This window comes from Gossypium hirsutum, chromosome D13, assembly GCF_007990345.1.
Source record: "Gossypium hirsutum isolate 1008001.06 chromosome D13, Gossypium_hirsutum_v2.1, whole genome shotgun sequence".
Taxonomy (NCBI): Eukaryota; Viridiplantae; Streptophyta; class Magnoliopsida; order Malvales; family Malvaceae; genus Gossypium; species Gossypium hirsutum.
The window spans coordinates 427,891-451,868 of NC_053449.1; the positions used below are offsets into that span (position 1 = coordinate 427,891).

The following is a 23,978-nucleotide window of genomic DNA, read 5'->3' on the forward strand; positions in this document are numbered from 1 at the left end:
GTTAAATTTTTAGATTATGTAATATTATTATTTAAAAGTTCTAGAAAAATTAGGACTATCTTGATAAATATGGAAAATAATCTTAAAAATATTTGTAATTTTTATAAGATTTGATTTTGTAAATCTAGAGAATTGAGTCAATTCCTTAATAATCTCAATTGTAGATAGGCTTTAATCTCGATTGTCGATGTAACTCAGCCTTCCTCCTCATTTGTCTCCATCTCATCCCATTCTTTCTTGAGTAATAGAATACTTTGAGAGTACTAGGTGTACACTATTTTTTTTGTGACATTTTTTGTTCTTTTGTTGCTCTTTCGTTTTGAGTTGCTTCCGCTTTAATTTTCAGTGCCTTTGAGAATTTCTAGCAAGAATTCTCACTTTAAGAGAATTAGGCTTAGGCAGATTTGAACCCAAGAAATCACCTAAGGTTGCATGGATTGTGAGACTAAAATTTTAGTCCCGTGACAATTGATATTAGAGCTAAGGTTTCGAAGGCGTCGTTCGAGATGACGAAAGGAGTAGAAGATCAAATTGAGCCTATAGAGACCCACAGAAAGTCTAGAAAAGCTAGCCGATTGAGGGATATGCTGTCAGTTTTGGAAAATGAAGTGATCAATCTCGAGGAGTTCATGAGGGACATGAGGGAGACACGTAAGGAAGTCAAATGACACATTGATGAGATGGACTCAATGAATGAGCAACTCAGAGACTTTGTGTTGGAGTCTCTTGGTTCCATTGCAGACAAGTTGGCGATAAGGGATAATGCAACAACAACAAAGAAAAGCAAAAAAAAAAAAGATGTCAAAAAGGAAAAGAAAAAGCATAAAAAGAAGAAGAAGAAGAAGAAGGGTTTTATCTTCATTGCTCGAGTTCATTTAGTGAGCTCTAGGTGGCGGTTCATCGATTCCTAATGGTGAAAGGGTAACAATTGAAGAGATGAGCAACATATCAACAAACGATGGCCATCCAGTAGAGGGTTCAAGAGATCGAAGTTAGGGATTTTCAAAAATAAAAGAGGGTTTTTTACGACCTTGAAGAGGGATTCTTAGGAAATTGATTGGAGATTCGAAGAGAGTAGGGGAAGAGGAGTATTCTAGTGGTATCTGATCGAAGCTTTGATGGTTATAGATGGCGATGACAATGAATAGTGGCTATCGAGAAAAAAGAGGGAAAAGAAGGGAGAAAGAAAAAGGGAAATTAAAAAAAAAAGAAATAAAAAAATGAAAGGAAAATACATGGAAAAAAATTAGGTGTATTATTTAGAGTGATTAAATTAAGGAAAAATTAGAAGTGACCATAGGTGTAGTTTGCTAAAAAAAACTCAACAAGGCATCCACATGGCCCAAAAAAAAACCATATTAGCTAATCGTTGCCCAGTTAATAGTTGAGTGACCTCAATATTCAATGCGACTAACATCAATGGCCAAGTCAAAAATTTTCACATTTGAATTACCGAAATGAAAGCGCTACAACAGTTGTATGATTATTAGGATAATTTACCTTTTATACTTTTAGTTCAATCTCTCCATTTTATATTAATTACTCTCTAGATGTGGCTCAATAAAATGAATAATTCATAATTATTCAAAATACTCTAAGATCACATGCCTATCAAAATTCAAGGAACCTTTCAAAATAAAATAACACAGTATCAAGTATCTATACTATTATTTAAAGGTTTGATAGAGTTGGTGTCAACCATCAACTAAGTCCCGACTTAATTGTGAATTTACTAAAAATTCATTATTTTGTTAAAAATAAAGAGTATTTTAAGAGTATTTTTTTATCTTTTATATAAAATCTAAGAAAACATGCATGATGTGATTTGAAACCAAAACATCAAAATTTTTATTATCTCAATTTTATTATTTCATTTAAAGCCACGTTTGATTTTTATATCAATTTTTTTTTTATAAATTTGTTACACCATCTTTCACTAACATAGTGGGTTATATCTATGTCAATGATATTGAAAAATAACATAAGAGGGGTCTATATTCCATTAGGCATAATGCCAAAATTTAGCCTTAAACGTTTACACTTTTTTTAATTTGGCCTTTATTTTTATTAAGCTAAAATTTCCCTTAAACCTTTAAAAAAGTCATATTTGATCATCAGCATTTCAAAACGAGTAGAATTGATTTTTTTTTAAATAGAAATATTGATTAAAACATTAAAGTTTTAAACATGGCAACCCATATCATAACCCACATAGTAATCCACATAATAATAAAGACACGAGGAAAAAAGGGCGAAGCTAGAAATTTTTTTAAGGGGGTCGAAATTAAATTGTAATTTTTACAATAATAAAAATGTAGTTTCACTATTTTAATAGCCTATATATTTATAATTTTTAAAAGATTAAATCAAATTTTTATCATTTTGGGGGGCAAAGTGTAAAGCTACTTTTAATAATTTATAAATTTTGAATTTCCTAAATGAAAAAAAAGTTATTTTAAGGGGGACCGGGCACCTGTCAACCCTTCTCTAGCTATGCCCTTGTAAGGAAAGAAGATGCTCTATTGTTGAGTCAATTATTCCATTAACTATTAAAATGTTATTAATTTATGAGAGTTAAATTTGTATGTGTTTTTAATATTAAAAATATGATTTATAAATTAAATTAAATTTTATATATAATTTATATTTATTATTTAAATGCTTTTATAATTTATATTTTAGTAGATTTTATTAATTATTTTGTAGTTATGATATGATGATTCTCTTCGATTACAAGTAGCACAAAACTCAACTAAATGTAAGTAATTGAGTCGATTCCCACATCGATTAGTTAGTAACATGCCACTCCGTGCCTTGGCTATAAAAGGTGAGCGAAAACAAGGCAAGAAGCATCTTTGCGCTTGGGGCAATGACGCAGCTAGTGAGGTTCCAACCGAGGCGCGTCTATTGCTGGTTGAAAACTATTTCCAAACCCCCTCTTAGGCCTGGGTTCAGCCTTGGCCTTCGAGAATTTCTGGAAGGGCTCCCTTCGGGGTAAAGCCCTACAATTCCTAGTTATCAAAGCTTTTTCTTAATTGGGTCCTTGGCGAGTTGCTGGAAGGGCTATCTTTGGGCTTAGTTTTTATAGTTCTTTGTTTTGAATGGGCTCAAGTTTTAGTGGATTGTTAAAATTGAGGAATTAAGTTTCTAAAAATTCTGTAAAAGAAGTATATTTTAAATTGTTACGAAATTCTTAACATGAAATTATGGAAATTTTAGTATTAGTGTTAAATGTTGCTATTGCTATTTGTTATTTAACTTATTTAAAGATTTACAATTCCATGAGCTTGGGCTTCTATTGTTGACATAAAAACATCTATACGTTTGTGAGGCTTTCGCGAAGTTTCAATAGTTTTCGCTTTCAGGATAAATTCTCCTGTTTGTGCATCATAAAAAGAACTACCAGGTTGATGGATCATTACCCTGATGATATAACATAATAAAATGTTCTTCTAACTCGCATAATGAGGTGAGAAGAATAGCTAAAAATAGCTAAAGAATAATAAGAAAAAAAAAAGATAGAAAGAACAACCGCACAGGTATTTTTGTGCATTGCATACGGCTTTACAATGGAATTCATTTTTTTCTTTCATCGAAAAAAGAAAAAGAAAATATAGAGAGCATCTATTAGATCCATATCACTAAATAATCCAATTATCTCCCTTCTTTTTTCTTTTTTTTTTGGAAAATTTCAAAAATACTATAATGGCTCCGTTGCTTTATATATTTATCTCGTCAATGATTCAGCAATTCCAAAGTTTTTTTCAAAAAAAAGACAAAAAAATAGTCTTTTTTTTCATACTCTTTTATTTTATAACATAAATATTGTTATAAATATTGTTAATAGCCTCTGGTGTGAAAAGAAAGAAGCTTGTGACGCTGAGATAGGCCCACGACAGTTAAAATAAAATTGGAAATGCCCTTTCTCTCATACTATTATTGGCGCAAATCCAATATTGGAATTTAAGATGAGAAATAAATTCCCCATTGGTAGCAAATGCTTATCCATTAAGCGGAAAAATCCTATTTAAAAAGAAAAAAAATTATGCTTCGACTCTTGCAAAGAACAGACTAACAAGGTTAGCTGCCCAATTAATCCTCATCCTTACATACCGTTGCTGTATAAGATAGGTCTCGTTGTAAAAGATTTATTACTAGAAAATTTATGAGTAGAGCCGAAAAGTGTGAACTGTATAAGTTACCAATTAAATGAAGGAATGAGCTTCGATGTACAGAGAGGACCTCACCGTTTAAGAAGTAACCATAGAAACGATGGAACCCACTATTTATTTATCCATTTCTATTTATTCCTTTATTTTAGTTAATATGCTTTTTTTATACCTAGTATCAATACAATTTCTTATTTCAAGGCGAAATGAAATGACTAGAAAAAAAGAAAAATTGTGGTCGGGACGGTTAGAGTAGCAAAAGCTATTGGAATTTTTATTTTATACATTGGAAGAATCTGTTTTGTTATTAATAGACTAGAAAAGAACAACTGAAAGAAAGAATTAGTTATTCATCAAAATTTTTTTTATTCAAGGATCAGAATTAAACGGGAGAGATAAATCTTAAAATTATACATTAATTTTGATTTAAAATGTAATTGTATACATAAACTTTAATCTCGTGTAATTATACACATGAAACTTTAAAAGAATAAATACATCAAATTAATTTCATGCAACTATACATGTGAAACTCTGAAAGAAAGAAATACATTTATTTTTATATTGGATAAATATAATTATTTATGTATACAATATATAAATATAAAATGATGTTATATCAATAATTATGTTGACAATTTAAAATAATTAGATCAAATCAAAATTTCATGTTAAAGTGCTCAAGAGTCGTTACTTTCTATTTTGTTGAATCTTGAATGCTTAAAGGGGAAGATTAGCCCCATGGGATTGGAATAGTACCGTTGAAAGACTAAAGCTTCCTAAATGAGGCTTATGAGGAACGTCAAAAATGGATGAAGCATTTCAATTTGGGAGGATAAATGAACCCATGACCTTGAAAATTTTCAAGTATCAAGGAATCCCTCTTGAGGGAGCCAACTACCGTGTTCTATGAACTAAGAGATCAAAATCATAAATGTTGTCGATTGGACTTGCTACATCGGCTTTTTACTCAATTAGAGGACAAAACTTTCAATTAATATCCATTAGGATGCTATAGTTAGCCATTTCGAATGAGATATAAGGTATAATTTGCGAATGAACTCCTCAATGGGAGAAGCGAAGGAGGGAACCTCTACTCATACCACTATCAGAATAGGGCTATGGAAATCAATTTGAAACCTCAATACCATTCTAGTGGTAGGTTTGGATGGGCGATTGGGTGCGATGCGGTGCGGTGCGTTTAGCTTACTTTTTATCTCACGCTATAGTATCGTTACAGTATCTAATCTCACCGCCACCGCTGTTTTTACACTAACCGCAGGTAAACGCACCGCTTATCTAAACTTACCCTAGGAGTTAAAATGTTCATATTGCTCATGTGCACTAATGTTATAACTTCTAAAAAAAATCTGACGAAACAACACAGAAGCTTCGCAATGGAGTGTCATAGATACAAACAACTAGTGGAATCTTCAGGACACATAATTTTCTTATGTCCTTATTTCACAAGCAGTATGGAGGGCACCAAGCTTCTATTATTATCTTTCTCTGATTTGGTTTTTCCTTTTACGTTGAATGGTGGAATGAGGTTTCCAACATGTTGAACCAAAACGGGTAAGGGTTTGATCTAAGCCGTAACTTGCAATTCCATTTGGAAAGTTTGGAAAGGGAATCAAATCATGTCCAAAGCAAGTCTAGAAACCAGATAAATTAATGGCCCAAAGCATTTCTCTTTCATCGCCATAGAAAGGAGTAGAACATCCATGGAGTACTACCTCTCAACTATTGGTACAATCAATGTTAACATGGATGATAGTTTTAGAAATGTGAATAGAAAGGAAATAATCATAGACATTGCTAGGGATTCACGGGAAAATATAATTAGTGGGACCAATACACTAATTCTTAGCTCATCTACATAAGTGATTTAGTCTCGAAAATGTTATGGTTGTTTAGTTTTTGTCCACTTATTGAATCTGATATTTTGAGTGTAATATATTTGTTTGTAAATTTTAATTTTTTAATAGACTGATTAATAAAATAAATTCATAGATTACATCAATATAATTTGTATAATTGTCCTCATATGGTTTTTGTACGTAAAACAAAATAGAATCAATAATTTATTGTTTGTCTAATGTTTAAACTAATACTAAACGATATTTCGTGGTCAAATCGTGATGCGGAAAGATAAATTATATTAGTAGATGAACCTAAACAAGTCTTTAGTATAATTGGAAATGGGCAAACTGATTGAAAGACTAATATGTCGTCTATCAAGTTCAACTGTGGAGATGCTTGTCTTGGGCATCAGAGTGAATGACTCTCAGAAATAGAGATAAGGATGTAACTGGCTAGACTACTAGTACATCGAACAGGACCTAAGAAGAATAGATCCTGAATTCGTTAATGGATTTATTCACTTGTGATGTTTATAGTGTGACATAACTAAATACTGAGTGGATGACGGACTACGTATGCATGACTTATATACTTTGATATAAGTAAAAACCTGAATTCAGATAGACAATGAACTGAAAGCTGGTGTATCGGATATACGACTTCTATAGTATGTAGCGTCATTCACAATAGTAGAATTCATAGTTCGAAACATGGGTAAATGATATCTTCTCATTGACATTACATAGTTAGTGAAAAGCAAAATCGCTTTATAAAATTATTTGTTTTACGCACGATACATAATCACATCTTAAGAGGAAGGAACAAGGCAGTTGATTAGGTGACAAATAAAATGTTCAATGAAAATTATCCTCTAAATAAGGAAAAGTCGAAAGTCAACTCTAATTAAAGTGTTTGAACGGATTATGTAATACAAAATCTAAAAATTCCAATTATCTAAAACCAAATCGAATTTAAAATTTATTTAATATAAAGTTAATTTTAATTTTTTTATTATATAGAAATACATGTAATTTATTCATGAATATCTCTCATTACTTTAACATATTATGTGATATCTTATGTTGGAATCTTACAGGTAGTTTCTACGAATTACGAAGGATATTATTGTGATATGTGCAGCATATTATACAGTAATGTACGGCATATCTTTTATTATATCTTACAAATATATTCGACTTGTCTAAAAAAGTTGATTTTTCATGTTCGTGGAACCTTTCGTAACCCCAAAAGGTCAATATTTGTGGTCATGATGGCTAGGATCTCAATAGTTAAAATTGCCTGTAACACAACATCATATTCAATTACGCTTAATATACCATTTAGTATCTAAGTTTAGTTTTAATATTTAATTTGATACCTAACTTATTTTTATCCCAATTTGATACCCAAGTTTGATTTTGTTGTTAAATTTAATATCTAAACCAAATGTCATCACATGGCTCGATGAGTGTTTGACGCATTTGCTTTAGTTAAAAAACGTAGGTACTTAATTGGGATAGAAAAATGCTCAGGTATCAAATTGAATATGGAAGCCAAATTGAGGTACTTAATTGGGACAAAAGAGAACTTGAGTATCAATTTGAAAAAAATCAAGTACCAAAATTAACATTAAAGCCTAACTCAGGTACCAAATTGAATATTGAATTCAAGTACGAAATGAAATAAAAAAGTTTAAATACTAAATTGAATAGCAAAGTGAAATTTAAAGTACCAAGTCTGTAAATGTTAAAAAATTGGAAACACAGACACCATCTTTGATTCTTTTCACGTTTTCCAAGTCAAAGAAAATCATAGCTAGAAGATCTGTGGAGATTTTATATTATATGTAATCTACCGCATCTTTACTTTCTCCGAACTGTCTGATTTTCTCCAATGGGGATTTGCATCTTTTGTTTCCCATTCCCATCCCCATCCCTTTTATAACTCACCTCCCATTTCTCCTTTTCCTCAACATTCCAATCTTCTTTTCTGGGTGTATTTTGCTTTGTTGAATTCATCATATCTTCTTCACTAATCATGGTTATGGCTGCTTCCGAGACTAAATTCCATGTTCTTGCTGTTGATGATACCCTGATTGATAGAAAGCTCATTGAAAAGCTTCTCAAGACTTCTTCTTATCAAGGTTCGTTTCTTTTCTACCAAACAGGTTTTTCTTTTTCTACCAAACAGGGTTTGTTCTTATACTTATATGGGTGGTGTTTGCAGTTACTGCAGTGGATTCTGGAACCAAGGCATTGGAGTTTCTTGGATTGAACAACAATGATCATCAAGATGTTGAAGTGAACCTGATCATCACAGATTACTGTATGCCAGGGATGACAGGCTATGATCTCTTACGAAAAATCAAAGAATCTTCATCATTCAAAGACATACCAGTTGTCATCATGTCTTCGGACAATATCCCATCAAGAATCAACAGGTTTGGCCTCTTGAAAACATGTTATTTAATCAAAGTTGGATTCATCAATTTTAGCTGACATGAAATTTTATTGAAATCAGATGCCTTGAAGGTGGAGCTGAAGAGTTCTTTTTGAAGCCAGTTCAATTATCAGATGTAAACAAGCTTAGGCCTCATTTGATGAAAAGAACGCAAACAAATGTAAACAAGAGAAAGGCGATGGATGAAATTGTGTCCCCTGATAGAACGAGGGCAAGATACAATGAACTGGAAGTGAATTGAATCACCAAATTCATCAATATTTTCTGATTTATTATTAGATCATCAATTAGGGAAAAGAAATTCTGGACTCTCTCTTTGCTTAACCAAAATCAGTGTATAGGAAAGAGGAGAGAGGCTATGTAAATCACCATAAGGAAGAAATATAGCTCAATTTTTTTGAAATGAATTTCATTTCAACATCAATTTAAACAGATTGCTTATTACAATAATTAAGGGATGTTATTTCAATAATGAACAGAGGAATTCTATGGTTTAGGGTTAGCAATAGAACTGACAATTTGGTCCGAAGTAGGAGGAGGATTTTTCTTTTACGACTGTGATTCCAACTCAGATTATATTTAGAGTATATGAACATCTGACTAAGATAATTTTTGTTCTCTGTTCGAGAATTCTTCTCAAAGCTTGAGATGAATTAGATTACAACTATATTTATTACGATGACTTACTATAAGTAGAATTAAACATTACGAAGCAAAAAGCAAATATAACCTACCTAGAGTAAAATAATTCTGGATAGGATCTGGACGAGATTTAAGCAAAAATAAATCTTTTTTTTTTTTAAATTGACTTTTGGTTTTAAAAAATAAAAATTAAGGTTGCCACCAATCACTTTTAAGAGGCGCGATCGAGCCATCTCGTAATTTGATCGTTTTAATAAGAGGTCTGATTTATTAAAACAATATTTTTCGGTCTACAAAAATCTAGAAAATGAGTTTAGGAGTCAGTTACGCACGAGGAAGGATTAACACCCTCGTCACGCCCAAAATTGATACCTAGCTGATTAATTGATGTCTTAGTATCGAGAATTGAAAATTTGAAAATAGTTTAAAACACAACCCCACTTTGCATCATGTTATTTTCAATTTAAAATCGCTTGAATAAATAAAAAATGTATGTAAAAGACTCTCTTATCTCGAGGTAACAAAAGGTCATATCCCGTAAGTTAGGATACGACATCCCGAATCCTCGAAAATAACTTTGCTCTTTATTGAAGTTACTATTTAAATCTCATGTGTTTTAATTTTAAAAGGAATGTTTGGTCATCTAAGTTCAAAGAGAAAGTCGAATCCCGTAAGTTACGGCACGACTTTTCGAATCTCTAAATACGGAACATTACCTTAATTTTGGTTATTTCTTATAAGTCGTGTAAAAAACGGATTCACTATTTAATATGATATGTGATTGAGCCGTAGTGAGGAAACAAATAACTGTATTTAAACCTAAGGGAAAATATAGTATAGACTAAATAAAAATAAAATGGCTACTCGAATAAATAGAAGAAAAATGGAAATGATCATAGTAAAAAAAAACAATAATAAATAGGTAGCTGAGATCACGATAATCTAATAATAATAATGCAACACAAATTGATCATAATAATAACGATAATGGTTATAATATGATTAATATTTTATTTAATAACATAATAAAGAATAATAATAATGCAACAACAATTTATAATAATAATGGTATAGTAATATGCATAATAAAATATAAAAGTATAGCAATAATATTAATAAATCATAATATTAATATGCATAAATAATAATTATGAAAATGATAATATAAATAACAATAACAATATATAATAACATAAATTATAAATAATCTAAATTTTTGAAAGTTCATAAAAAGTAATAAATAAATAAATAATGGAATAATAATAAAAATGATAATGGCAAAATAAAAAAATACAAAAAACAAGCCAATTATAAATATATAAAAAGAAGGAAATAATAAAAAGTGAAAACTAATAAAAGTTTGATTAAAAATTGAAAATAAATAAATAAATAAAAATAATAAATGAAATAGTTTAAAAAATAAAAAAATTGAAGTTAAATAGACTAAGGATTTAATTGAAATCGGAATGAAATTAGGGGTACAAATTGTACATAATAAAAAAATAATAAAACAGAAATAAGCATCAATATAAAATGCACGAAAAGAATTAGGGACCAAAAGGGAAATTACCCCAAATCCCTAAACTCGCCATTTAACGAAGGACTAAAAGGAGACAAAATAAAAATCAAATGGTAATTTTTTTTAAAAAAGAAGCGAAATAGGACTGGATTGAAATGCTATTAAAAATCGGAAGGACTGAAAGCATAAATATACCATTTAAAAAAACGGATCTAGTGGGTCAGATCGGGTCGGATTGGGTTTGAATCAAAACGACGTTATTTTGACGTCTGAAAATCAGCCCAAAACGTCGCTGTTCTATACCACCTATTTAAGTAAAAATTTCCTAAAAAATTTAATTTTAGCTTGGTTTGAGAAAAAAAAAATTAAAAACCCTCTTCTCTCTGAAACGCACCCTAGGGCTGGTCTTGGGCGCCGTAGTGGCTCCGCCAATGCCACCGGCCTTCAGTGACGACGGCCGCCGCCCACGGTAGCCGGAGTCCACTAAAAAAACCAATTTTGGCTACTTTCCTTCCCTAAACCCAAGATCTGAGACCAAAATCCTCAAAAAAAAAAACCCAACAAAATACCCAAAAAGACTAAAAACTTTTCGATTCTTAACTTCTCCGCCGTGGCCTCGGCCGGAAATGGTAACATCGGCGGCCCATTTCAACAGTATCATACACAAAGTACATATGGTAAGACTCTAGACAGTCCCAAACACATGGTAAGACTCAGGTCCTGTTTTTCTATTGGAAATTGTAGATTGTAAATTCATTAGATATTATTAATGGATCACTTAGTGTGATTCATGAGCACTTAAAGTGATGATTCATTAATCCAATGGATACATTTGATTTTCATGAGTCATATTTTTTCTAAGAAGTATGTCCAATACGAAGGGTTGTGATTATTCTGTCAATTGAGTGCATATCAATAAAGGGATTATGGTTCTCAAAACATAATTATTATAATCAGTCCAATTTTAGAAATTAGAGTAAGAGTTAGGTAATTCCTCGATTTACAAATCAAAGTAAATAAAAAAGTTTCGTTGTATACTGGGAGGACCTTCGTCTTAACCTTCTAACAACTTTGTGTGAGGACAAATTGTTCTCTTTGAAAAGCGTCACCCATATCTCAAAATCTATTGTTTTAATTTCATATCATCTCTGAATCTATTGTCTCCACTCAAATTCTCCATATTTTCAAATTCTCCATATTTTCAAGATCCAAAGACTTCAATTTTTGACTTTTTAGTAACGGAGACAAACTCTCATTCACAAAAGATTGGTTTGCGATTATGTGGTGCATTTTTACGAGTCCACTAGCTCTAAGTGGAACCAATAATTGCTTGAAAGATGAGAGGAAAATAGGCAAGGATTGGTTAGCAATTATGAGTGGATTTGCTATATTCCCACTCTAGTGGAACTAAAACTTGATAATGGTCGTTTGAATTGCAATCAATTCATAGCTTAAAATGAAAAGCAAGACATGGTTTGTAGAATGATTAGACATTTGGTTGGTAATAACACTTGAGTGCAAAGTGACAGGTATAATTGTATGCGTATCACTTCATTCCCCACATTACATTAGTAGAATCAGATTATATATATGATGGCCATTCCCTACCAACGGTGTGAAGTAAAAGAAAGCTTTTGATTTGGCATCTCTTATTATTCTTATATCTCCACATGCCACTTGATTCTACTATTGAGATTTAAATATAATTTTCTGATTTGCAGGGAAAGAGACCGCATTTCCTATTATTATTAAATGACAACCTAAAACCAATGGGCAATTAGGTGGAAGTGCCCAACTAGATGCATACATAATACATGGTCAGGCACATGCATGTTCATGTGTGTATGGATGGTTCTTGTGCAGGCAGGCAGTGAGCAACTGGGTGGTTCCATGAGTTGCCATGAAATATATTCAAATGGAAGTGGTTCTTATTCAAGAGCGATTAAATCAAATATTAATCCATGTCTAGAAATATAATTTGGCTCTAAACCTTATACTGTATTTTCCTGTTTTAAACATAAATCCATTTTAGTTCCTAGTTGGTGGTGGTCTTTGTTTCTGGCTTGTGCTGCTTGTAAACCACAATCCTCAATGGACACATTGTTTTTTTATTGGAACTGATGCGTACTGGTACAATTATACATCTGGTGCTTTCACATCTATGGATCATAATTATCGTCCAGTCAAATGCTGTTTTATTAGATAAAACGATTATTGTTGGACATTCTTATTCTCATTAATAACAATTGAAACCTCTAAACATAGTAGACTTACATAAACTTATTTTAAAACTGAAAAATAAAAAAAATTAAATTATTACACCACATGAGGATGCACATAAAAATGCATGTGAAGAGTCTATAGAAAGTGTAAAAGTATAGAAGCAATGATAGGCATCCTTAGATGGGGGGAATTGATTCATAAACTAAGAAACATTGCATTTAAATTTAATTAGAAATTTAAACATGCATCTCATCAACCTTGCTTGATCAATTAAACAAATTTTATGAGATTTATTTATTATTATACAAAAAATAATTTTTTAACTTTCGATAAATACATGTGTATAATTTACTTTCGGTAAATACATGCGTATAAATAAAAATATACAAAAAGTTTTCTCTCAATTGATGTCCAAAGTTTATAAGCAACTTTTTGGTCGAGCTAAATTCAATGCTTTCCAACGAACATTAGAACAAGATAATTGAGTAGGTTTAGTCAAATATGACAAATTGACATTTGCAATCTAATCCTTGGAGCTACAATCAAATTTTATAACCACTGGTGTAGATGATATTTCTCGAATACCTTCATTTATGATATCTTCAACTTTTATTCTGGATACTTGCAATCATTGAAATATAAACAAGATTCAAGGGAATTTTTCGTTACCATTGGTTCAACAAATTTTAAGCTCAAAATACTTAAAATTAATATTATAATTGCAATATATTATACCAGATTGGGACAATTTAGATTGAGTGGCAATAATTCTAATCAATTATGATAGAATTTTGAAAATTTCTCTTAAAAGAATCCATAAATCGAATTTCTTGGATAAACCCAATACTAGGCCTGCCCATGACTTGATGCTCAGCCCAATTTGAGTGCCCAAAAATTGTCTTTCTTACGGTGACATTCTGGACCTCCTCTGTTCAAATCTTTTGCTAAACTTTCAATGCTGCAGAGTGCAAATAAATTACCAAAATAAACCAATTATGTCCTTAATAATAATAATAAATCAAAAGGAATTTGATTTTATATCCAAGTACCTAATGCTATGACCAGGACTGTCCATAAAGTCTTGGTACCGGGACCAATTGAGATGCAGTCATCTCCAGTTTTGATTGAGCATTTTGCAATATTGACATTCTTGGATAACTAGACATGGATGCCATCGGTGTTAGGGCTATTACCAGCAGCGATGATCCTAACACCCTGGACGTCAACATTTTTGCATCCATTGATCACGATGTGAACCATTTTGCTATTTAAGGACAATAAACTACGGATCCTAATGTTCTTGGAGTTGGTAAAGCTTAACGTTTGCTCTCACACACAAATGAAAATTAGCATGTCAATTACATGGATAATAAAGACTTAATTAGAATCATACAGGAACTTAAGTGACAAATGAAAAGTGAAATATAATAGTACCGTGGCTCCGGAGGACAGTTGCAGTGGGAAGCTTTGCGAGCCCAGAGAGGTGGTCCTTTGGCATCAAGGGCACCACCAAGGATTGAAACGCCATTCACTCCTTCAAAGCTCAGCCAATCGGTAGATTTGCCTAGTACTCTATAATCCTGAGGGGCTACCAGGGTGCCGTTGATTATATCATAGTGATTTGAGGGCTTTTGCAGCCACCTTGGAAGGCCATAGAACCGAGTAAATACCGGCCTTTGGGTATAGATATCATAGTGGAGTCAGCTGAGCTACAGGTTGCTTCCCATGCCATGAGGAAAGCCTTGGTGGAGGAGTCAGTTTTTCCATTAGGCTTAGCCCCAAAGTTAAATACATTGTACTTTGTTGTTGCAGACGTTGAATTTATGGCTAACATGAAAAGGAGAATGAGGAAAAAGGCATGAGAAGGACGTGTGAGGCTCATCATTTGAGACAGAGTGATGGAAGTAGTGAAACAAGGTGAAACTGAAAGCGAGTTAAGCTGTATTGTTTGATAAGTAGGTGATTGATGAATGAGAAGAGTTACAGAGAAAATAGATATTTATAGTTTAGCAGATTGAGGATAATTAAGTTTAAGAGCAGAAAAGAGTATCTGTGTATAATTGTGGAAGTGTAGGATTAAATAAAGCTGGCGTTTTGTGCGTTTGGAGTACAACCACCATTCAAATCTAAGTTATTCTTGAAGAGAAAAACACTAAATCGATAGGCCAAAATTTAAAATTTGGAGTACAAGATGTTTTATTTCTTTCAATTTTTGGTTTGACTCACAATGGCTAATTGTCTAATTGTTCTCCTAGGTAATTTACAAACTAAAGAATGAAGTAATCACATGTCAACGACTGTCACATTAAATCAAATAAAATTTTGTTGGTTAAGAAGGATAAATCAAACGTTTACATTTATTTATTATTATATAGAAAGAATAAATAATTTTCACCCAATAAATACAAGTATGAAAAAGAGAAGGAGAAATTTCGTCTTCCGTCAATTGAACTCCAAGATTCATATGCAACTTTCTGGTCGAACTAAATTCAATGCTTTCCCACGAACATTGGAACAAGATGATTGAGCAGGTTTATTCAAATACGACAAATTGACATTCTGCAATCGTATCCCAGTGCATGGATTCTTCGGGCTACAATCAAATTTTATAGCTACCTCTGTGGATGACGTTCCTCGAATACCTTCATATATAATATCTTTAATTTTAATTCCGGATACCTACCCTCATTGAAATATAAGAAAAATTAGTTCAACCGCTTCAAGTGACATGTACCAAAAATAAATAAAAATCAAGGGCATTTCCATTTCCTATTGGTTTAACAATTTTTAACCTAAAAATATTTGGAATTAATACTATAATTGCAATATATTATACCTGATTGGGACAATTTAGATTGTGTGGGCAATAGTTCTGATCAATTACAATAGGATTTTGCACATTTCTCATCAAAGAATCCATAAATCGAACTCCTTGAACAAATCCAGTACTAGGCCTAGCCCATGACTTGATCCTTAACCCATTTTGAGTGCCCAAAAAGATTGTATTTCTTACTGTAACATTTTGAACCCCCTCCTCTTTTAAATCTTTTGCTAAACTTCCAATGCTGCAAAGGACAAATAAATCGAAATAAACCAATTATATCAATAATAATAATACATAATAAAAAAATTAATTAATTTTATATCCAAGTATGAAGTACCTAATGCCATGGCCAGGACCACAAGTGATTTGTTCGATCCATAAATTCTTGGTACCGGGACCAATCGAGATGCAGTCGTCTCCAGTTTTGATTGAACATTTTATGATATTCACATTCTTGGAAAATTGGACATGGATGCCATCGGTGTTGGGGCTATTACCTGCCGCGATGATCCTAACCCCTTGGACATTCACATTTTCACATCCATTGATCACGATGTGAAACATTTGGCTATTTAAAGACAATAAGCTACGGATCCTGATGTTCTTGGAATTGGTAAAGCTTAATGTCTGCTCTCACACACAAACCAAAACTAGTAAGTCAATTACATCCACGATAAAGGCTTAATTAGAATCATATAGGAAGTGAAAAATGAATACTACCGTAGCTCCGGAAGGACAGTTGGAGTGGGAAGCTTTGCAAGCCCAGAGAGATGGTCCTTTGGCATCAAGTGCACCACCAAGGATTGAAACGCCATTCACTCCTTCAAAGCTCAGCCAATCGGTAGATTTGCCTAGTACTCGATAATCTTGAGGGGCGACCAGGGTGCCGTCAATTCTGAAAATGATTTGAGGGCTTTTGCAGCCACCTTGGAAGGCCATAGAACCGAGCAAATACCGGCCTTTTGGTACATATATGATGGTGGAGTCAGCTGAGGCACAGGCTGCTTTCCATGCCATGAGGAAAGCCTTGGTGGAGTCAGTTTTTCCATTAGGCTTAGCCCCAAAGTTTAACACATTGTACTTTGTTAATGCAGACGTTGAATTTATGGCTAACATGAAAAAGAGAATGAGAAGAATGGAATGAGAAGGACGTGTGAGGTTCATCATTTGAGACAGCTTTGCTCTAAAGAAAATTGAGACAAGGATGGACTAATATATAGATCAGAAAATTGAGTGAATGAATGAAGCTGAAACTGAAAACGGGTTAGGCTGTATTGTTTGGTAAGAAAATCGATTGATGAATGAGAAGAATTTATGAGAAAATGGATATTTATAGGTTAGCAAATTCAGGATAATTAAAGAGTATAAATGTATAATAGTGAAAGTGTAGGATTAAAGAAAGGTGCCGTTTTTGTGTGTTTGTATGAAATACAGTGTGCTATTCGCAGCATGCTTGGCTACAACTTAAGCTGCATTTAACTAATTAGATGCTAATAATACATTTGGTGTTGAATGTAAGAAGGAATATCATCACCTTCTTGCTTGCACATGAGACAATCTAATTGTTCTTTTATTTATCCCAAAGATACGTTTCATCAAACTCCCGCAGTCATATAAGCTTATATTGTATTTGGCAATGATTGCTGTTGAACTCAGTTTCCTGTTAATCTGGCATAGCAATGGGGAGTTCTTTTAAAGCTACCAAAACCCTGAATTTATGGTAGTTTATACAATCATTGCTCCTATTTTACAAATTCAAAAGGGAGTTTATTTAAAGCTACCATTATCCATATCTATATTATTAGAAGAGGAGATGCATCTCAAACAGCATCACTTCCAACCAAGTCAAAACATCTATATCTATACTAATATTAATGTTTTACTGATACACTACCTGCACCTAGAAAAAAAGACCCTATCAAGCTTCACTGTTTCTTGGGATTCGCTTTGGGCTTTTCCTGCGCAGCTTAGGTGGAAGGCGGAAAAGGCCTCCTTCGGGGGCCCAAGCTATCACTGAGATATCACTTTGGAAGAGCTAGAATTTCAATCTTGTGTCAGAACCTACGGGCCAATATGTCACCAATTAACTTCACATCAACTTAATTGTAAAATTACTAAAATATTTTCTTTTATATAAATTAAGTTATATTTTTACGAGACTATTTTAATCTTTTTTATATATAATAAATAAATAAAATTTTGATTATAATTAGATTTCAACCCGAACATCATCTATAATAAACATTTGACTTTAGGATTATAATTAAAATATGGGTTAAATTTTATATAAATATTTAATAAAAATGGAATGAGATTGAAGTAGAGGTGCTCATGGGCCGGGCGGCCCGACGGTCCGCCTAAAATATGGGAGGGTTTAGGTAAAAATATATGCCCGAAATATGGGCTTGGGCAAAAAATGAGGCCCGTTTAGAAAGAGGGCCGGGCCTCAGGCACAAATTTTTTGGCCTGGGCCTAGCCCGATATAATAAATATATTTATTTTTTAAATTTTTTAAATTTTAAAATATTTTTAAAATACTTTTTTTAATTTTTTTAATTTTTAAAATAAATTTTTGATATTTTATTAAAAATGGGCCGGGCCAGGCCCGGGCTTATGATTTTTTCTAGGGCCGGGCCTGGTCAAAATTTTAGGCCCATATTTCGGGCCGGACCAGACCCGGGCCAAAATTTTTTATGGGCCCGCCCATGAGCACCTCTAGATTGAAGGCAGGCCGTTTAACTTCATGTTGAATTAATGTAAAGCCTTGTTTTATTTTTGAAGGAACGTAAAGCCTTTTCTAATTTATATGTATGTATTCTTATCAAGCGAAAAGTTGGTTTATCTGGTTTACAATTTACTTTATAATTAATTTTTTTTCGAAACAATGATTATACTCTCTTGTAATTACAAAGAACTATAATTCCCAAGATGTATTTGGTTGATAGCGGGTAATGACATCATAGTTTTCTATATTATATTTGGCAGTACAAATTGTAATTACACAGTTACATGATTTATATTTAAAAAATATTAATTACTATAAAAAATATTAGAATGATAAAAATAATTTCTAAACAAGTAAAAAAATTAAAATCAAATCATCATATGTATCATGCTAGTCTAAAAAATTAGTTAATAATACAATTACTAATAAAAATAAGAAGAAAAACATTGTTTTTCATGTTATACTAAGGTGATGTTGCTAATACGGAAAATATTTTTTTTACAACGTCTTTGCATACAATTTTGATAGTTATACATAACTCTATTGAGAAATGTAGATATAAAAATGTTTGGCAAAATTCAATTAAGAGAGCAATTGACTTATGCTATGAGAATGAGTGATCTAATTTAAATAAATCGTGCATTTGAGTTTGTTAATTAGAATTGAGTTGTTCTAATTCGTTAGGATGTTGGCAAGTTAAATTTTAGGAATATCTCTTAAGGTTATTCAACTTGCAAGGGCTAATTGTCGAGCTGTTCACGCAATTAATTTACAAACTAAAGAATGATGCAATAACATGTTTCAAAAATAACGATTGTAACATTAAATCAAATTAAATTTTGATGGTAGAGAAGAATAAATCAAACAATTTTTACATTTATTTATTATTATATAGAAAGAATAAATAATTTTCACCCAATAAATACATTTATAAATAAGAGGAGAAATTATGTTTTCTGTCGATTGATCTCCAAGATTTATAAGCAACTTTCTGGTCGAACTAAATTCAATGCTTTCCCACAAACATTGGAACAAGATGATTGAGCAGGTTTATTCAAATACGACAAATTGACATTCTGCAATCGTATCCCAGTGCATGGATTCTTCGGGCTACAATCAAATTTTATAGCTACCTCTGTGGATGACGTTCCTCGAATACCTTCGTATATAATATCTTTAATTTTAATTCCGGATACCTACCCTCATTGAAATATAAGAAAAATTAGTTCAACCGCTTCAAGTGACATGTACCATAAATAAATAAAAATCAAGGGCATTTCCATTTCCTATTGGTTTAACAATTTTTAACCTAAAAATATTTGGAACTAATACTATAATTGAAATATATTATACCTGATTAGGACAATTTAGATTGTGTGGGCAATAATTCTGATCAATTACAATAGGATTTTGCACATTTCTCATCAAAGAATCCAAAAACCGAACCCCTTGAACAAATCCAGTACTAGGCCTAGCCCATGACTTGATCCTCAGCCCATTTTGAGTTCCCATAAAAGTTGTCTTTCTTATAGTGACATTTTGGACCCCTTCCTCTTTCAAATCTTTTGCTAAACTTCCAATGCTGCAAAGTGGAAATGAATCGGAACAAATCAATTATACCAATAATAATTAAAAGAAATGAAAAGGAAATAATTTTATATCAAAGTACCTAATGCCATGACCAGGACCGCAAGTGACTTGTTCGACCCATAAGTTTTTTGTACCGGGACCAATCGAGATGCAGTCATCTCCCGTTTTAATTGCACATTTTATGATATTCACATTTTTGGATAATTGGACATGGATGCCATCGGTGTTGGGGCTATCACCTGCGGCGATGATCCTAACTCCTTGGACGTGTACATTTTCGCATCCATTGATCACGATGTGAAACATTTGACTATTTAAGGACAATAATCTACGGATCCTAATGTTTTTGGAGTTGGTAAAGCTTAACGTCTGCTCTCACACACAAATGAAAATTAGCATGTTAATTCATGGATGATAAAGGTTTATTTATTATATAGTATTGTGTAGCCTAGAATCATATAGGAAGTGAAAAATGATTACTACCGTAGCTCCGGAAGGACAGTTGGAGTGGGAAGCTTTGCAAGCCCAGAGAGATGGTCCTTTGGCATCAAGTGCACCACCAAGGATTGAAACGCCATTCACTCCTTCAAAGCTCAGCCAATCGGTAGATTTGCCTAGTACTCTATAATCCTGAGGGGCTACCAGGGTACCGTCAATTCTAATAGTGATTTGAGGGCTTTTACAGCCACCTTTGAAGGCCATAGAACCGAGAAAATACCGGCCTTTGGGTACATATATCATAGTGGAGTCAGCTGAGCTACAGGCTGCTTCCCATGCCATGAGGAAAGCCTTGGTAGAGTCAGTTTTTCCATTAGGCTTAGCCCCAAAGCTTAACACATTGTACTTTGTTGTTGCAGATGTTGAATTTATGGCTAACATGACAAAGAGAATCAGAATAATTCCATGAAAAGGGCGAGTGAGCTTCATCATTTGAGACAGCTTTGCTCTAAAGAAAATTGAGACAAGGATGGACTTATATATAGATCAGAAAATTGAGTGAATGAATGAAGCTGAAACTGAGACCGAGTTAAGCTGTATTGTTTGGTAAGAAAGTCGATTGATGAATGAGAAGAATTTATGAGAAAATGGATATTTATAGTTTTAAGAAGGTGATTGATGAATGAGAAGAGTCTCATGAAAATGGATATTTATAGTTTTGCAGATTAAGGATTAAAGAGAATAATTGTGGAAGTGTAGGATTAAAGAAAGCAGCTGTTTTGTGTGTTTGTATGAAATACAGTGTGCTACGTGGAGCTTGCTTGGCTACAACTTAAGCGGCAATTAATTAATTAATTAGGAATAATACATTTTGTGTTGCATGCAAGTACAAGATTCATTCAGCTTCTTCCTTGTACATGACACAATCTAAATTTTGTTTTATTTATTAAACAGATAGGGTTCATCCAATTGCCGCAGTCACATCATGGTACAGATGGTTAGTGTTTATAGACAATCTCTTTTCATAGAAGCATGTTTATAAACTTATTGATAAAAAGATAAAAGGAACCCCAAAAATAGATTTAGATAATATGGCAGGGGAAATTTTGGATAACATTTTAGGGGAAGTTGAATTCAAGCAAGTCAAGTTTGCATACTCTTATAGGCCAAAGAGCATAGTTTTCAACATTTTTTTGTCTCAAAATTCCTGCAAGAAAGACTATGGCCTTGGCATGGGAAGTAGTGGATTAGGAAAATCAACTATGATATCATTGTGGCAAAGGTTTTGTGACCCACTTGGAGGGGAAATACTTGTTGATGGTGTTTCTATTAATAAATTGCAACTCAAATGGTCAAGGTCACAAATGGGGTTGGTTAGTCAGAAGCCCACATTGTTTGCAACAACCATTAAAGAGAACATACTATTTGGAAAGAAAGATGGTAGAATGGAAGAGGTTATTGAAGTTACTAAAGCTTCCTATGCTCATAATTTCATTTCCCAATTGCCTCAAGGATATTACACACAGGTTTGCTTGCTTATCTTTTGTATTTTATTACGTTTTATCATGTAAAAGTATTGTAGAGGCTTCTGTATTAAGAGTCAGATTACATTTTGCTCTATCTATTAATTAGTTCCTATATGTTAGATCAAACAGTAAATTGATCTACCTGTTAAAAGTTTCATCCAATTCTACTCTTAAAAATTAGTTTTTGTTCGCCAACAAGAGGTACAAATGGCATATCATGTGTCATTGCCTAGTTATTCTGGCAACTATACTAGTTTTTAACAGTACAAATGTATGAAACTTTTAACATAAATGACTAATTTACTCTTTAATCTAACATATAGGGATTAATTTGCCTATTTTATTTAATATAGGAAACGAAATAAAATCTAACTCCTAATATATAGATTTTCATGTATTCTTACCAATTTTATCAACATATCCATTATAATGCACACACTAATTAATTATATATACAAGCATAACACCAAAAGAAGAATTTAATAAGAACTAATGTAGAATACTCACTATGATGTTAGCTATCCTAGATAGAAATCAACAAATTGCTTAACTAATTTTTCCTAAGTGCTGTGATTAAATTTAAGCACATATCTTACTACTAATTTCAATCTCTTTATTACAGTTTTCAACTTCACTACTAAAATATTTAATCTCACCACCATTATTATTTTCAATCTCATCGGAATCTTCTATATATTTTATTATCTTGACTAAGTCTATAGATCATATATATGATCTAAAGATAATTGTAAACAGATTGCCGTAAGAGGGGTTCAAATGTCTGGTGGACAGAAACAACGAGTTGCTATAGCAAGAGCCATGATTAAAGCACCCAAAATCCTTCTATTAGATGAGGCAACAAGTGCATTAGACTCGGAATCTGAAAGTATTGTACAAGAAGCTCTTATAATGCCTCTGTTGGACGTACAACTATTACCGTTGCACATCGTCTTTCCGCCATTAAACATGCAGATTGAATTGCTGTTGTCCAAGAGGGCCACGTCAAGGAAATTGAGTCACATGATGAGTTAATGGTCAACAAATAGACCAAGTACTAGAAAAAGGAAATAATGATTTATCTATGGATGGCTTAGCTTATACAACAAACATGGAAAACAATATTACAACAAGTTCACTAGATCATGCTTCACTAGTTGGAGAAATGAATGTTGAGGATAAAAACGAGCAGAAAATGACCAATTTACAACACCATTAATAAAGTGGGGTTGAATAAAAAATGTGGAAATAACCAAGGACTTATCAAATTTATTTTGACTTTGTAAAACTCAAAATTAGAAAAAAAATCTAATTCTATTTTTTATTAAATTTTAATTATGTACTCCCATTTACATTTCCTTATTTTTACAAAATTTGTTTAATTGCTTTTTAAGTCCCTTCCCTTCCCAACTTCCATTTTTATTCAAATCCAATTCATAGCCAACTAAAGTATGATTAAATTCATGCTTTACTAAATTCCAACTTAGCTTTAGACCGGTATTCTTTTTGGTCATGAATCGTGAGATATGTATCCGTACTAAAAATCTTTCTAATCGGTATTCACATTTTTCCTAAGTATCGGGATTGACAGCTCATCACTTAAAGTTAACTCGATTCTAAGTCAAAAAGCGCGTTGGGTTGGAGTCGTGTTTGCAGACAGTTGTGCAAACGAGTCGGTCGTGCTGTATTCGGATCTCCGAGAACAAATCAAGGGAGAAGTGATCAGGTTTAAACGACCCACGCGGTTGAAGCCGTTAATCCGAGTTGGGTTCTTCAAAGCGCAAGGCTGCGGAATCTTGAATTGGGAACGCGAGTATCTCGATTAGATAATAGGTAAAGGTTGGTTTGCAGGTCGTACCGGGGCTAGCTACGAGAGGAAGAATTGGCGGTTAGGACATTCTTAACTATTATAACCAGCTTATTGTTTGGAGGAGAAAATTAATTTTCGAGGATCGATTTAAAATCCGGAATCCACTGAGTCTATCTCTGTTTACAAAATCCG

The 23,978-nt window shown here is 32.6% G+C and overlaps 3 protein-coding genes, 1 long non-coding RNA gene, 1 other non-coding gene and 1 pseudogene across 5 annotated transcripts; 3 read left to right on the forward strand and 3 right to left on the reverse strand.

Moving 5' to 3' along the window:
• The first annotated feature begins 2,851 nt into the window (after positions 1-2,851).
• On the forward strand, positions 2,852-3,002 carry LOC121225813 (U4 spliceosomal RNA). Its single transcript, XR_005923717.1, has one exon. It is a non-coding gene; the product is annotated as a U4 spliceosomal RNA (small nuclear RNA).
• A 4,803-nt stretch (positions 3,003-7,805) lies between these two features.
• On the forward strand, positions 7,806-8,895 carry LOC107935517 (two-component response regulator ORR10). The gene is made up of 3 exons (XM_016868131.2): positions 7,806-8,175; positions 8,259-8,472; positions 8,553-8,895. The coding sequence occupies exons 1-3, from the start codon at positions 8,070-8,072 to the stop codon at positions 8,731-8,733; spliced, it is 501 nt and encodes a 166-aa protein (XP_016723620.1). The 5' UTR covers positions 7,806-8,069; the 3' UTR covers positions 8,734-8,895.
• A 1,698-nt stretch (positions 8,896-10,593) lies between these two features.
• Positions 10,594-12,770, forward strand: LOC121225499 (uncharacterized). Its single transcript, XR_005923377.1, has 2 exons — positions 10,594-11,359; positions 12,375-12,770. It is a non-coding gene; the product is annotated as an uncharacterized lncRNA (long non-coding RNA).
• A 629-nt stretch (positions 12,771-13,399) lies between these two features.
• Positions 13,400-14,761, reverse strand: LOC107935502 (polygalacturonase-like; annotated as a pseudogene).
• Positions 14,762-15,336: 575 nt separating this feature from the next.
• On the reverse strand, positions 15,337-16,836 carry LOC107935501 (polygalacturonase). Its single transcript, XM_016868120.2, has 4 exons — positions 16,421-16,836; positions 16,038-16,327; positions 15,713-15,941; positions 15,337-15,555 (listed from the first exon to the last, which is right to left on the reverse strand). The coding sequence occupies exons 1-4, from the start codon at positions 16,814-16,816 to the stop codon at positions 15,337-15,339; spliced, it is 1,134 nt and encodes a 377-aa protein (XP_016723609.2). The 5' UTR covers positions 16,817-16,836.
• Positions 16,837-19,348: 2,512 nt separating this feature from the next.
• On the reverse strand, positions 19,349-21,100 carry LOC107935500 (polygalacturonase). Its single transcript, XM_016868119.2, has 4 exons — positions 20,499-21,100; positions 20,095-20,384; positions 19,779-20,007; positions 19,349-19,621 (listed from the first exon to the last, which is right to left on the reverse strand). Exons 1-4 carry the CDS (start codon positions 20,943-20,945, stop codon positions 19,403-19,405), a joined length of 1,185 nt encoding a protein of 394 aa, XP_016723608.2. The 5' UTR covers positions 20,946-21,100; the 3' UTR covers positions 19,349-19,402.
• Positions 21,101-23,978: the final 2,878 nt, after the last annotated feature.